General features: G+C 44.6%; 1 protein-coding gene across 1 annotated transcript; it reads left to right on the plus strand.

The window, feature by feature from the left end:
• Positions 1 to 560: 560 nt before the first annotated feature.
• fbln7 (fibulin 7) lies at positions 561 to 13,515 on the plus strand. Its single transcript, XM_079363463.1, has 8 exons — positions 561 to 1,134; positions 2,756 to 2,918; positions 4,997 to 5,173; positions 7,572 to 7,697; positions 7,783 to 7,920; positions 8,963 to 9,100; positions 9,488 to 9,626; positions 11,123 to 13,515. Exons 1-8 carry the CDS (start codon positions 1,057 to 1,059, stop codon positions 11,493 to 11,495), a joined length of 1,332 nt encoding a protein of 443 aa, XP_079219589.1. The 5' UTR covers positions 561 to 1,056; the 3' UTR covers positions 11,496 to 13,515.
• The last annotated feature ends 98 nt before the right edge of the window (positions 13,516 to 13,613 follow it).

Below are 13,613 nucleotides of genomic sequence, written 5' to 3' on the forward strand. Positions count from 1 at the left end.
GTGTTATGCAGAGATAATCCTTTATTTATCTCGCTAACAGCAGCAAAGCAGCACAGCAGAAGAAAATCACACAGTGTAAAATTAAATTAGATAAAAATAAAAAGATAAGAATCAAAAATATTTTTAAAAAAAGAGCCTTTAACTTCAAGATGTAAGGCTGTATAAACCGTGTGAACACTATCATGCACACACTGCATTTACTAAAGGATGGACATGTTATTGCACAATTTGTCCCCTAAATTATTATTGCAATGCGAATCAAATCAAAAAATAATAATAAAATAAGATCAGGTGAAACCTTATAACATTGTTATTGCACAAGAGGTAGGAATGAATTGTCCGGTTTGTGGGTGACCGGTCAGGATATATATCCTGTAAACAGTGTTTGACCCTTAAGTGTCTGTAGAGGAATAACAACATGAATTAATAATTAGCCTGATTGAGTTGAGAGAAATGGGTCACTGAAAGTGGCCAGTTTTTGTTTGTTTTTTTGCAAGTTAGTTTGTTTTGCCTATTCTGTAAGTAAACAAATCAAATGATTTAGGTTCTGCTTTGAAATAAATACAGGTATTTTAAGGATGTGTATTCTGGGGGGGGGAAAGCAACCGCTTGAGTTTTAAGTGAGGACAGAATTATTGTTGATCAGGTCTTAAAACTGCGGTTCAGACAAAACGGATTAAGGCTGTATTGTTCTCTTTAGAAATAGCTGGTAGGATGTGTTCTGTAAAACTTTGCTTTTCAGCCACAGGCAGATGAAGAGGGAAAAACGTCTCAATGTTTTGGGAGTTTCTCGGTGGGAGGGATTTTCGCTGCAGGAAACGTGAAGGTGGCGTGCAGAGCTCAAAGGCTGAACTCTCCGAGAGCTGCACGAAGAGAGCATCTGCAGCCTCACACACCTGATGAGCATCTTCCAAACCCTCCGAGCCCTGATGACGGATCTGCCCAACAGATCTCTCTTTTTCCGGTCTTAATCGAAGAAAAACAGCAGCAACAAGAAGAAGCTTTACACATACTGGAGAACCTGATCGAGGACAGAGATCCCGTCGACTTTCAGAGATGGCACTGTCCTTTCGGCGCAGGTGTTTGCTTCTGCTGTGTCTGACAGCTGTCCACAGTGGTCATGCTGCCGTCCAGGTGAGAGCAAGTTACCTTACGATTGTTTATGTAGCCTTTTACTTGTCAAGGGAGATCTAACACCAGGTCAAAATGACTTTTGCTATTTAAAAAAATCAATATTAAAAGTTAATTGCACCATGTGAAGTTTGAATTGTCTGAATTCTTTTACAGTTTTGTCCAAAATATGATCCAAATATGTCTTTAAATCCCTTTTCACCAATCCCCCAGGCTCCATCTGTTCTGACTGTTGTGTTTATTTGTGTAAGGTTTTGTGATCACACTCTACATTTTTTTAAATAGTGAAATTGTTTGATAGCATAGGACAAAAAAAGTTCTTTGTAGTTGCCGGATATGAATCCTCTCATGCCTTGTCAGCTGTTGGCATTTCCTCTCCTTTGCTTGGGGGCAGGTGAAAGGATCACAGCACCGTCAGACTACTGCACAGGTCCAAAGAGTGAATTTTAATGTCTCGAAACAAGTTGTTATCGTACAAAAGCCCCCGAAACGCCAGTGCAGGAATGTAAGGCATGCTGCAGGGAGAAATTGTTCCAATGAGCATGTGATTAATAAACCCTCCTGAAAGGATTAGAGGCTCTTTCCCTGAGGAACTTTGTAATGCCTTGACAAGCTTTACACTTCAAGTAACTTCTTGTGGCACCCCATGTCATTTTGAGTCTACCCATTCAGGATTGTCCAATGAGCATGTGCTTTCCTACTGCCATGCAAAATATACAGAGGAGCAGCATTTTGGACTCGGGTCCCTCTGACATCTGCCAGACAGCTTTTGTCCAGCTGTGTAAGCCACTGGATCTGTGGTAGCAAGAGAAGAAGGACAGAAGAAGAACAGACAATGTTATTTCTGAGACTACTCACAAGTATCCTCCAGTAAAATAAATCACAGAGGATCACTCTCCATTTCAGTAATACACAGTTTTACTGAGTTTGAAGTTCTGTTGTAGCTTATGTGTATTTAGTGTTTTAGATGATCCAGATGTTTGCCCCGATAAAAAAGAAAAGATGTGATTGTTTAAAGACAGGCTGAGGTCTGAGGTGTGTTCCAGGAAGAAGGATTCCCATCCTTACTACAAAATATGACGTTTGAAATCTTAAATTTTTATTATTACTTTTGAATTTGCTTCAGAACGATATTGTGGGAAAATACAGAAAATCAGATAAATAGAGTTTTGTCTTCTTATTGGCCCTGAATTAAAAGAAAGTACAACCTGGCGTGCCTGTGGCCTAGTGGTTAAAGCGCTTGTCTCATGTTCGCAGGCCCAGGTTTGAATCCGACATGTGGCTCCTTTCCTGCATGTCATTCACCCATTTCTAACTCTATCCACCGTCCTGCGTCTATAATAAAGAAATAAAAAGGTCTCTCCTACACAGCTCGTACATCTTGTCGGGGTTACATGATCATTTGTCTATTTATTCCTTTTTAACTAATAATACAAGCTGCATGTAGTTTCTGTGATATCATGCTCCTCCACTCTGCACGTTAACGTCAACACGCTGCTCATGTTTTATATTTTATGACCATTACACTGAGGTAACTTTTATGACCGCACTCGTTTTCTGGTCGGAAAGTCTTAGGAAATTTTTTTTCGTAAACTGCTGGTTCTGCTCATGCGTTCGTTCACAGACGTGCATGGACAAACATCAGGTGGTCGGGGTGCTCCGTCAGATGGAGAAGTTTCTGAAAGGCCAGGAGATGAGGTTCACCGAGGGCCTCCGGGTCATGAAGTCGAAGCTGGCCACGCTCCAGAACTCTGTGTCCAAGTTACCTCAAGCAGACCAGTCAGCTGGTGAGTAATAAACAACACGGCCCGCCATCACCCGTGTAATATTCGCTGCACACATTTTGACTTGGTATCACTGATTACTGATAATGGAGGCGTAAAGGAGGGACGATGTGATCCTTCGTATTATCATCGGAGTTAACAGAGGGGAGGCAGAATCGACGGGTAGAACAGCGCAGTGCATGTGTGTGTGTGTGTGTGTGTATGTGGAGCTCCTGCTGTGCCGTGCTTTCTTACACTTTTGCAATACCCAAAGGCAACGTGAATTCACCGACTGGGAGGCCGATATTGCACCAGTGTGGAATCAATAACAACTCTGCAAAGCGGCCATAAGGAAGCTCTGATGTCATTACACCTTTAAAACATTTATATTGTTTGTTTGGTGTCCCATTCATTTCCTTACGCCGTGAGAGCACAGCACATGTGTTAGCTCCACATACACACAGTGAGACATGCGCACACACGCAGCACAGAGGGAGGATCACTATGCCCCGCCCCCCTCCATTACACTTCTGCAACAGTCATGAAGGCAAAATGTCACAGTATCGTGTCTTAACGTAACGGCAGTCTGAAGGTGTGACGACGGCAGATCTTCGTTTGTGCGTTGCAATATGAAAAAGGCGGGTTTAAGCAGCTAAAACTGAGGAAGCTAACGGATCTCAGCCACCACTGAAGTGAATATTTGTACGTGTGCAGAGCTCGCTCATGTAGAAGTCATGAATGGATCAGACCATGCTGGAGATTTTCCCATGCATGCTTTTAATAACTGAGGTTCTGCTTTGTAATTCAGGGAAAAATTGTTCTGGTTACAACAATCAAAGATTCAAATTTTCCCCAGATTTGATGAAGTGAATATTCGGCCTTTATTATCAAACAGCGACAACAAGAGAGAGAGAGAGAGAGAGAGATTTGGCTTCTTCTTCTGTGGCATTATAGAGTCATCCAACAGCGCCAGGCCATCTCGGTTACAGAGCCGGAGTAGTCGACTGGGGAAGGGAATTTGTCGGGAATGTGTTGTTTGGCAGCTGACACAGAAGCCAATTTGTTAGTGATGGACTCAGAGAGGAGTCCACAGCCCTGCACAGAGTTCTTGGCAGGTTCGGGGAAAAGCTGATGTTTCATATTTACAGCCATCAAGTATGAACACAGAGGAAATACAAAGGTGGAATTAGAGGCTTTATGTGCTCAGGAATCACAGTAGACGTGGACATCATCGGGAAGGTCTGACTTTGTAAGACCGATTTGAAAAAAAAACAACAGCTGTATCTTTAGTAGATAGATGAATCGATACTTCATTGATCCTGAGGGAAATTCAAAACATCAAATAGCAGCTTACAAAACACCCAGGACGTGTATTAACCCGAACACAGCAAATTGATCAATCGATCCGCAATACAACTGGCGAAATCCCAATGTCAACAAAAAGAGTTTAGAGTGACATCGTGGCGAACAGGAAACAGAACGTGACAGTTTAATTACGTGCACGTAGATCGTAGCGGCCGCGTGCAGAAGCTTTACGCACCGTGCATTAACCAGAACCTCCCTCTCGCTGCGTTCTCGGTCCGACTCGGACTTGCTGCGGAAAAAATACTTGATGTCTGGACACACACACAGCTCCTTCTGGAAATATCAAGAGTTTTCTGCATGTGTGAAAGCCCCTTACTGTGTGACATAACAACATGTATTCTGGCCATTTTAAATTTTTCCCCTCAGGTTTGAGGAATGGGAAACTTTTTATCACCATCGTCGTGATTGAATTCAGGTCTAACTTATTGTAAAAGCCAAAAAGGAATCCAATCACAAGGTTAAGTAATTCAATTATGTTCCATATTATACAAGCGTCACAGTTTCCATTGGACATAGCTTAACGTTTGGCTGCTGGTGAACTTCTGACTCATAAAGTTGTCTCTGCTGTTTGGCTGTAAATGAGGCATTTAAACGGCCCTTTTCCCATGAAAGCTCCGTGCTGCCCAGTGACACGTGCATATCCCCGGGCAGAGAATGCCAGAGGATGTCGGGAGGCTTACTACACATGTGATCGGCCTTCCTCTCGTGTTCTCTCTCTCTCTCTCTGTCTCCCACAGCTCCCACCACCTGCCCTTCTCTGGAAGCCCCCGCTCACGGAACCAAGTTTGGCTCAAAGTACTTTGTCGGACACGAAGTTCACTTCACGTGCTCTCAGGGATACCAACTGGTGGGATCTGCCACGCGTGTGTGCCGGGACAACGCCACCTGGACCGGCGTCAGTGCCGCGTGTAAAGGTGAGCTGCAGTGAGAAGGGAGTCAAACACGTATGTCGAGCAAGACGCAACAATTCCAGGCCAAGCGAGCTACTTTTATTTGGTTCAGGTGAGGAAAGCGGTCTTCCTTTACCAGGATTACAAGCTTTTTATGTAAACACACGTCCCCTGACATCAAATATCACTGCTGAGGCAACATCTGGAGAGACACTGAGGGCCCCCGTGCACCCTTCATTACAGAAAGACTTGGAGTTGCCCCGTCATCGATTTTTTTTTTTGTATTTTTGTCGTTGTTTTGTTTCTTTTTGGTTAATGTGTCTTCATTGGATGTTGAGAATCACTTTAAGCAGACGCGCTGGTCTCGGAGACTCCTGAGTCCTTGGGTCTTTTGGGCGCACGCCCGGTATGCCCACTCTGTAATCCATCCATGCATTAAGGCAGCCTTGGCTCAGCTGTGTCCGAGTACCCGGCAGCAGCAGCCCGGGAGCCGAGCTGAGCTCCTCGCACATCCACAGATAACAGGCGAAGAAAAGAGCCATTCTTCGGAGTGACTGGAGCTCCTCGGCGCACTGAATGAAGCCCTCGTTAAAAAGGCATTAAATGTCTCTGAACACAGAAAAAACACCTGTACTGCATTCCACTGTGGGGTGCCTTACCCTCCAGGTTTCCACTCCTCATGAGCAGCAGAGCCTGGGCTACTGTAAGATAAAGCCCCTCTCTCTGGCTCGGGTTTCCCAGGTCCCTTTGACAGCAGTCCCACTGGACGGGGTTAAGTCCAGACATTATACCCGCACCATGGTCTGATAGCACACAAGTATGCCAAGCATGCTATTGATAGCTCCTTCAGCCTGCACCGAAGGCACCGCTCCAGAAATTCCAAGTGGTACACGCAGTCGAACATGTGCATACGTTTATTGACATTCATGGTTAAAACAACACGAGAAGGCTCGGCCCTGCACAGTATTATCCCTGTTCGTGTTTTCCAGCCCGCCGTGACGAGCTCTAAATTTAGCCAGGCCCGAAAAAGCAGTATTGACGGAGTGTGAAAACTTTAAAGTAAAGAAGAGTTTAAAAATATCGAGCGGAGTGAAGTGGGCCTTTTCATGTCGCGGCCCTGTGGCGGCCCCCCCCCCACACGGGAGGCCAAATAAACATTAAAGGGATTGGTTATCATCCCGTATACTGCGGCCTCTGCACGGAAGCTCAGAGAGCCGAGGCTGCTTCAAAACATCTGCAGAACTCTCAGTGCGGAGACGCAGAGACGCAGACGGCGTGATGATCCTTTGAGTCCTCACATCACTGGAGAGAAGAGGATGAAGAGCCAAAGGGGGGGGGGGGGCAATCAACAGTTTGTGTGTTGTAGTGTGACTGACACCTCCTAGGCCTCCTTTCTGATGACGTAAAACAAACTTGAAGTTGGTGTGTTCATGAGAGGATCTGCTTTTTACACGTGTTGAGATGTTTCCGGTATGTTTTTGGTACGAAGCAGTTTTTTTTTAAAAACCACTTCCTTTTGCATCACAGCGGGGAGCGACGACATTTGCATGAAAATACGAGACTCGCTATAAAAACCTGACTCGAGAAGGTGCTGACGGCGAGCTCAGATACAAGGACCGCATAGATTGCTTCCAGATATTTGAACTTTCAACCTTAAAGCTGGAAAAGTTTTTTTTTTTTTTTTTTAAATCAAATTCCTCTTTAACCGTAATCCCTGATAGATTCAATGAAGATAAGTATTACTTCCCCAAATGGAGTAAATCAAAGGGCATCACTGCTGACATCTCGTGCCCACAATGACAGAAGCAGTGACTCATGTTTAAGTATAATTATCAGACTGGGTGGACACGCACCACGGCTCTCTGAATGGATGACAGATGGGCGTACATATAACATAACTTTAAAGCAGGGTCGGTCATTTCCTCCAGATCCACTTTTTAAGTTTTCGGTTGAACTTGTCTTTAGGTCCTGACAGAAATTAATAACTCAGGTTCTCTGAAAAAGGAACAAATAAAATCCATCATCTGTATCAGTTTGTAAGTCTGTAAAAACTTTGGCCAATGTCTGCCACGAGGTACCAATCTGATGAACCAATCACACGCCTCCCTGACTCCCTGCTCGTTCTCCACCCCTTAGCGTGCACGAGCCCACACTCAAACGTCAGTGAGGGGGCGTGGCTTTAGAGGGGGAGGGGCTACGTGCAGAGAACTACCAACCCTGCCTTGAAAATAAGCATCAACATTAACCAGAACGAACAACGATAATTAATGCGATGAACTGACGTGTGTGCAGCTCTGCTCTTTAATTTTTTGGGGTTCTTTTTAAACTTTGATTGAAATTGCAGCTGAACTTTTAATTGGCACGATTAGAGTTTCTCAGCACTTTGTCTCCTGACCCCTCGTTCTCTCCCACACTGACACAGATATCAGTGAGTGTGCAAGCAATCCCTGCCAGAATGGAGGGACCTGTGTGGAAGGTGTCAACCAGTACAAATGCACCTGCCCCCAGAACTGGAGCGGCTCTCACTGCCAGCACCAAACACAGACGGGTGAGTGCCACAGCTTACGTCTTCAAATCTTTAAAATGTGCACAGCTGCAAATCACAGATATCCTCACATCTTGGCCTGATGTAGCACCACCTGAGTGGAGCGTCATGAATGACCCTGCATTCAGCCGGAGACCCCGCTGTGCCCAGGTGAACCGAGCCCAACACTGCAGCTGTGATGCCGGCTTCCACATGAGCGGCACGTCCGACAACAGCATCTGTCAGGGTGAGCTCTAATGAATGTGTTACTTGATCGGTCCGCCTCCTGCAGCTCCTCCTCACAGGGTGAAACAAGGTCCAGGTCTGTTAAAGTGACTCGGCAGCTCGGAAGACCCCGGGAAACCTGAAGCTTTCACTCCTTTGTCATGAATATGTTTACAAAGAGAGTAATCTGTGGAGCCAGTCTGTGACAAACAGAATAATCCTCTCTGAGGTAACAAGCTGATTAGCGTCCATTTAGGTCACAGTTTTAAGATGTGAAAGGTTGAGTAACATTTTGAATTTTCAGACTTGGACTGTCTCTAGGAAGCCGACTTGCAGTTTGGTTTTAAAAAATTAAGCTAACGCAGAAGTAACCTGCCAACTTGCTCAAAGCCAGCAGACGATGTCTCGACTGTTGTAATTATATGAAACCAGATGAGGAAACGTCCCTTCTTCTCAGGTAATTTATTCCATAAACAAACCTTTTTAGAACAAGTTCATGACTGCAGTCACAAGTGTCCTATTCCAAAGCTGATTAAACACATTTAAATTCAAACTAGTCAGTTTGTCTTCAGGTATAAAAACATTCAGAAATCAGTAAACACAGCTCATTTATTCAAACTCAGAATGTGCAACATGTCACACATAAATCCAGTGTGTCCTGTGGACATGTCTCTGAGTCCTGACTGTCTACAGTGAGGGGGAAGCTGGAGTCCCGCTGGCTGTGTTGTTGTCAGATCTGTGTTCACATGGACAACAATCAATAAACAAAACAAACGATCAATGTAAGGAGGAAGGTTGGGTGAGTGTAGCTGATGTTGAAGAGGTGAGTTTTTAAAGTTTTTGATTTGACCTAACGTGGTCCCATGTGGGTCCTCCAGAGTGTAACAGCTCAACTCAAGACCTTAAAGGAGGGTTCACAAAACAACTACGACCACATAGTGACTTTATAATCTTCTTACACAGTCTACGAGTTTCTCTCAACGTCAAAGAAACAACCTGACAGGAGAGGACAACATGTAAACCTGTATGGTATATTAACGCCTTTTCTTTCTGTTTCTTTCCAGATGTAAATGAGTGTGAAGTATACCGTCTGGACCAAGGAGGGAAGCTGTGTGTCCACGAGTGTGTCAACGTCCCTGGCTCGTACCACTGCTCCTGCCCCAGTGGCTACAAGTTGCTTCCAAATGGGCGGAGCTGTGAGGGTGAGTGACGAGCGGGAACAGGAGACAAATTGCTCATTCACAGGGCCCTGTTTGCAGATTTAGCCAGGTATGCATGCAGGTCCAGAGAGGCATACCTGTGATTTAGAAGGCCCAGGAGCTTTTACCGGCTGAGATTCTAGTTTCTGCAGAGGTATCTGTCAGACCACTTTCACCAGGATGCTTGCCAGAGGAGAGAATGACCTCACCCTTTCCCAGCAGAAGGGATCTTTAGGACAAGAGAGACTAAACTAAAAAAACCAAATAAATAATCTCAGCTCTGCACCCCCTCTTCAGGCTGTGGTAACCAGGAAGCAGCGAGGCAGTCTGGCAAATCTCTCTCTCCCTCAGCTTCTCCTTCTAACGTGCCTCTGCTGTTTTGTCTTCCAGATGTGGATGAGTGTTTGAGCCAGCAGCACAACTGCAGCCGAGGCACAACTTGTATCAACACAGGCGGAGGCTTTCAGTGTGTCAACCCAGAGTGTCCCCGCTCTCACGGCAACATCAGCTACGTGAAGACGTCTCCTTTGTAAGTCGTACAACCCGTACAATGTGTGGCACCTCATCTGGCTGAGTTCAGCAGGAAATGGTGAAGAGCGCAATAAAAACAGGATGTAATTCATTGGACTCCTTCTCTCTGGCATTATCTAAAGAAAGTAACAAAGCACTGAAAATCATTGAAGGGAAATATATTCAGGTACAGAAGACTTGGGCTTAACTCAATATTTTAATTTTTTTGGCGCGACGCTGCAGCATGTAGGATAACTGGAGGACAACATGACAGAAAATAAATAAATAAGGGCGGTCAGTATTAACGTGTTAATTAATGCAATTAAAGTCTAAAATGAATGAATGATCACCTTGATTGCAAACTATTTTGTCCTGTTAGGAGCACCGTAGCTAAGTCACCGCACAGGCAGCAGCGTCTCCCAGCCTGCACGCCAAATCCTTCAAAATAATCTGTCTTTATTGTTGTTTTAAGCCAGTGACTATCTGAGAACTGTTTAACAATGTTTTTATAAGGAAGCGAAAATAATTCCACGGCAATTAGAAATGGCAGCTGTGACTAAAGTGTGGTTGTATCACAGTGACGCCAGCCGCTCCGGACGAAAATGCATCCTAAGCAAAACTTGACTAAAAGCCTTTTCCCCCACCTCTTTAGAAACCGTGTAGGTCGTCTCTTTGCCAAATGTTTGGAGGCATTACAGCTCCCATCTCTGTTTTCACCAGTCGTCAGCAGGCCGCCTCATTTCAGAGCATGAAACGCGGCTCTGTGTGCTCCTACTGAACCATCAATCTGCTGAAAAATGCCGCTCCACCGCCAGCAAAGGGGATGAATACATGTCGAGGAGAAGCACTTGTAACTAGGAGAAAACAGAGAGCACGAGAGTAGCGCTGTAACGACCTCACGCCACACATGCTAACGGTTAAATGAGCGAAGTGGGTGACTTCGTCAGTTGGCGTGGTCTTGACTCAGACAGGCACGAAAGTTCCGACTCCTTTGATCAAATGTAACACACCACGAGACAAGGCGAGTACCGACATGCTGCGTCTTCAACACGCCACGCCAAAGATTCATTCTGCCCGTTAGCCCTTTGAAATAGAAATAAAAGGATAAGAGGAGATCGGAAAAACTTCTCCGCATGTAAAGGTCCAGATGAAGCACTTTGTCCACAGGGGGCGCCAAAATCTACATTTCCTGAACGTTCCTCTAAAAAGAAAAAAAAAATCCCTGATGGAGAACACAAAGGTGTCCTTTTAATACAGGCCAACAATGTTCCAACATGTAATGCCTCCACGTTTACAGCTCGCCGTGATCAGAGATTTGCGGGCGGTTGACCTCATAACAGCTGTACGCATGCCTCACTTCTCTTAGGTCACAAAGAAAACAGTTATGAGCACTTTCCCACGGGGATAGATTAATGATGTAAACATTTCCCCTCGACAAAATGGCCTCATTATGTTGTGACTGCCAAACACCCAGAAATGGAAAACGTTTCATTTCGTTGTATTTCTGTCCTGCAGCCAATGTGAGAGAAACCCCTGCCCCATGGACAGCCGCTCCTGCCACGTCGCTCCAAAGACCGTCTCCTTCCACTACCTGTCTCTGACCTCCAACCTGCAGACTCCTGCCACTCTTTTCCGAATGGCTACCGCCGCCGCCCCAGGCCGCACCGGACCCGACAGCCTGCGCTTCGGCATAGTGGGCGGAAACTCCCGAGGCATGTTTGTCATGCAGCGCTCGGACAGACAAACCGGTGAACTCATACTGGTGCAGCAGCTTCGGGGGCCGCAGGAGATCAGCATTGACGTGGACATGTCTGAGTACAGTGACCGCACTTTCCAGGCCAAGCACGTGGCCCGGGTTCATGTTCTGGTTTCACCTTATAACTTCTAAGACTGAGCTCAGCACGGAGGGGAAACAGAGAAGCAAACAGCTGAGGAAGAATGAGTTATTCAGCACCATTTACCATGTTGACATGACGGCCATCTTCCTCGGTGACACGTTGAAGACGTCCCGCTCAAAAACCGTTGACCACTGATACTGCCCAAAACCCAAAGTGTGATCAAGCTTTTAGTTAAAATATTAAGACCCAACAGCTGGTGGCAAACTTCTTGACCACTTTAACAGGACACAACAGGAAAGTTGGAAATGTATAGCACTTTCCCGTAACGTTAGCCGGCTAATATAGCCCTTCTTCTGGCTCTTGTAAACCGTTGATATGCTAACAAGCTGTTGATGTGCCCTAGCAGTTAAAGATTTTGTGATCAAATTTTCAGTTTTAACTCTAAATCCGGTCCTGAAGTCCTCCAGAATTTTTGACTTCTTAGTGTCTTTTCAGCCGTCGATCAGAAGACTGTGACACCCCAGGGAAAAAAACGACATCCGCTTAGACGTAGCAAAGACATCCGCGTAGACGTAACAAAGACAAACGGGGGAAACCGACCTGAGGAAGAGAATATGTTTACCGACAAGTTAATGTATCCGACTATCATCTACAGGATGTTTTTAATCACAGCAGCTCACACAGTAAAAGTACGGCAGCTTTCAGTTGCAGCTCCCGCGTCCTCGGTCTTTGACGTAACATTCGGTGTTTCTGCAAAAACGACAAACATTGTCAAGGCCGCCGCCACGACAAGACACGTCCGGTTACAGCTATACATTACGGATTTCTCTGTCTTTGATAACTGTTGGAAATATTTGAGGTGACGTAAGAACTCAACAAACAATATATAATACAGGTTCAGTCCAATTTTTAATTAATTTACATATTTTAATGTAAAGATACAAATTTGACATCACGTACGTTTAATGTACATCAGGTGCACCGTGCACAGTAGTAAGAGAACACGGTGAAGCGTTTGTGCTTTCCAGTCTGAGCGGTTTCTGAGTGAATATGGTAAATGGGGCCTGAGATAACTGATGCTGCGTCTTCTTTTCAGGATTTCTTTCACTGAGAAGCAAATTTGTTCGGGAGCCACGTCACCCAAGAGAGCGAGCCGTTGCTGTTTTGATAAAGAATTTGAACTTACTGTAAGATTGTGACCATAAGTTATTATTTTGTATTAAGTAGGCTTCAGTCCATCAGAACTTTTTAGTATTCACCACCGGATCACAACTACCCTGTATCAGAGCAGGATATCACTTTAACTTTATTCAACTATGTTACCTCATGTCTCAATTAGAGGTATGAAGTTAGCTAGGATTTGGTTTGATTTAGATGTTAGCCGACTAATTGGTTGTTAAAAATGCGGTTTTCAAGAAGTAGTTTAGCCAGCTAAAAAACGATAGCCACTGTCTGCAAGTAAATTTGATCTGTCTTAATGTATTGCAACATTATCTTAAAGCAACTTGAGCGAGAAAGTCATGGACGGTGTGACTGAAAACAAGGTTGACTCATCATGTGATGGGGTGGAAAACAATGATCACGCCCTCGGGGCTGATGCACTTCCCTCAACAATCCCTGTTTGACATTAGCGCTCCTGTGGCTCTAATTTATTGGAAATATTGTTGCTGGTTTTTACATTGTTACATACCGTGCACCACATTTTTTATCATTCACCTTATGATGTATATTTGTTGTTGTTTTTTTCTATTAGCTTGTCTTGTTAAACATTCCTGTCATGATACGAAGGGAGATTTTATTGTAAACACCGGATGGCGTTCCTGGGCATATTTTCTTATTTACTCATGTGCAGTATGTATCCCAGAAACGGTATAGACAATTAAGAAATAGACAATTTCACCTGGAGCTTTAATTGTCTGTACATATTTGTCTGAAATAAAGACAGTTCAACATTTCTGTATTTGTTAGATCTGCCTCATGAGCTGTGAGCTAACAAAGATTCGCCTGGCCGGGCTTTTGTTTTTAATTTAAAGGTCACATATTCTCCTTCTTATTCAACCAGTTTAAATCAGTGTCAGAGCTCCTCCAAACATGTGTGTGAAGTGTGTTGTTGTAAATCCTCTCTGATCCTGTATTTGATCATGTCTATAAACCCCTCTATTTCAGCC

The sequence above is a fragment of the Symphodus melops genome (genome assembly GCF_947650265.1).
Source record: "Symphodus melops genome assembly, chromosome: 15".
NCBI classification, from domain to species: domain Eukaryota; kingdom Metazoa; phylum Chordata; class Actinopteri; order Labriformes; family Labridae; genus Symphodus; species Symphodus melops.

Bases quoted from the DNA above. Each gene is read 5' to 3' on its own strand.
- fbln7 (XM_079363463.1), top strand. From the start codon at position 1,057: ATGGCACTGTCCTTTCGGCGCAGGTGTTTGCTTCTGCTGTGTCTGACA. The intron at 2,919-4,996 runs GTGAGTAATAAA...TGTCTCCCACAG, and splicing joins TCAAGCAGACCAGTCAGCTG to CTCCCACCACCTGCCCTTCT. The intron at 7,698-7,782 runs GTGAGTGCCACA...GGCCTGATGTAG, and splicing joins CCAGCACCAAACACAGACGG to CACCACCTGAGTGGAGCGTC.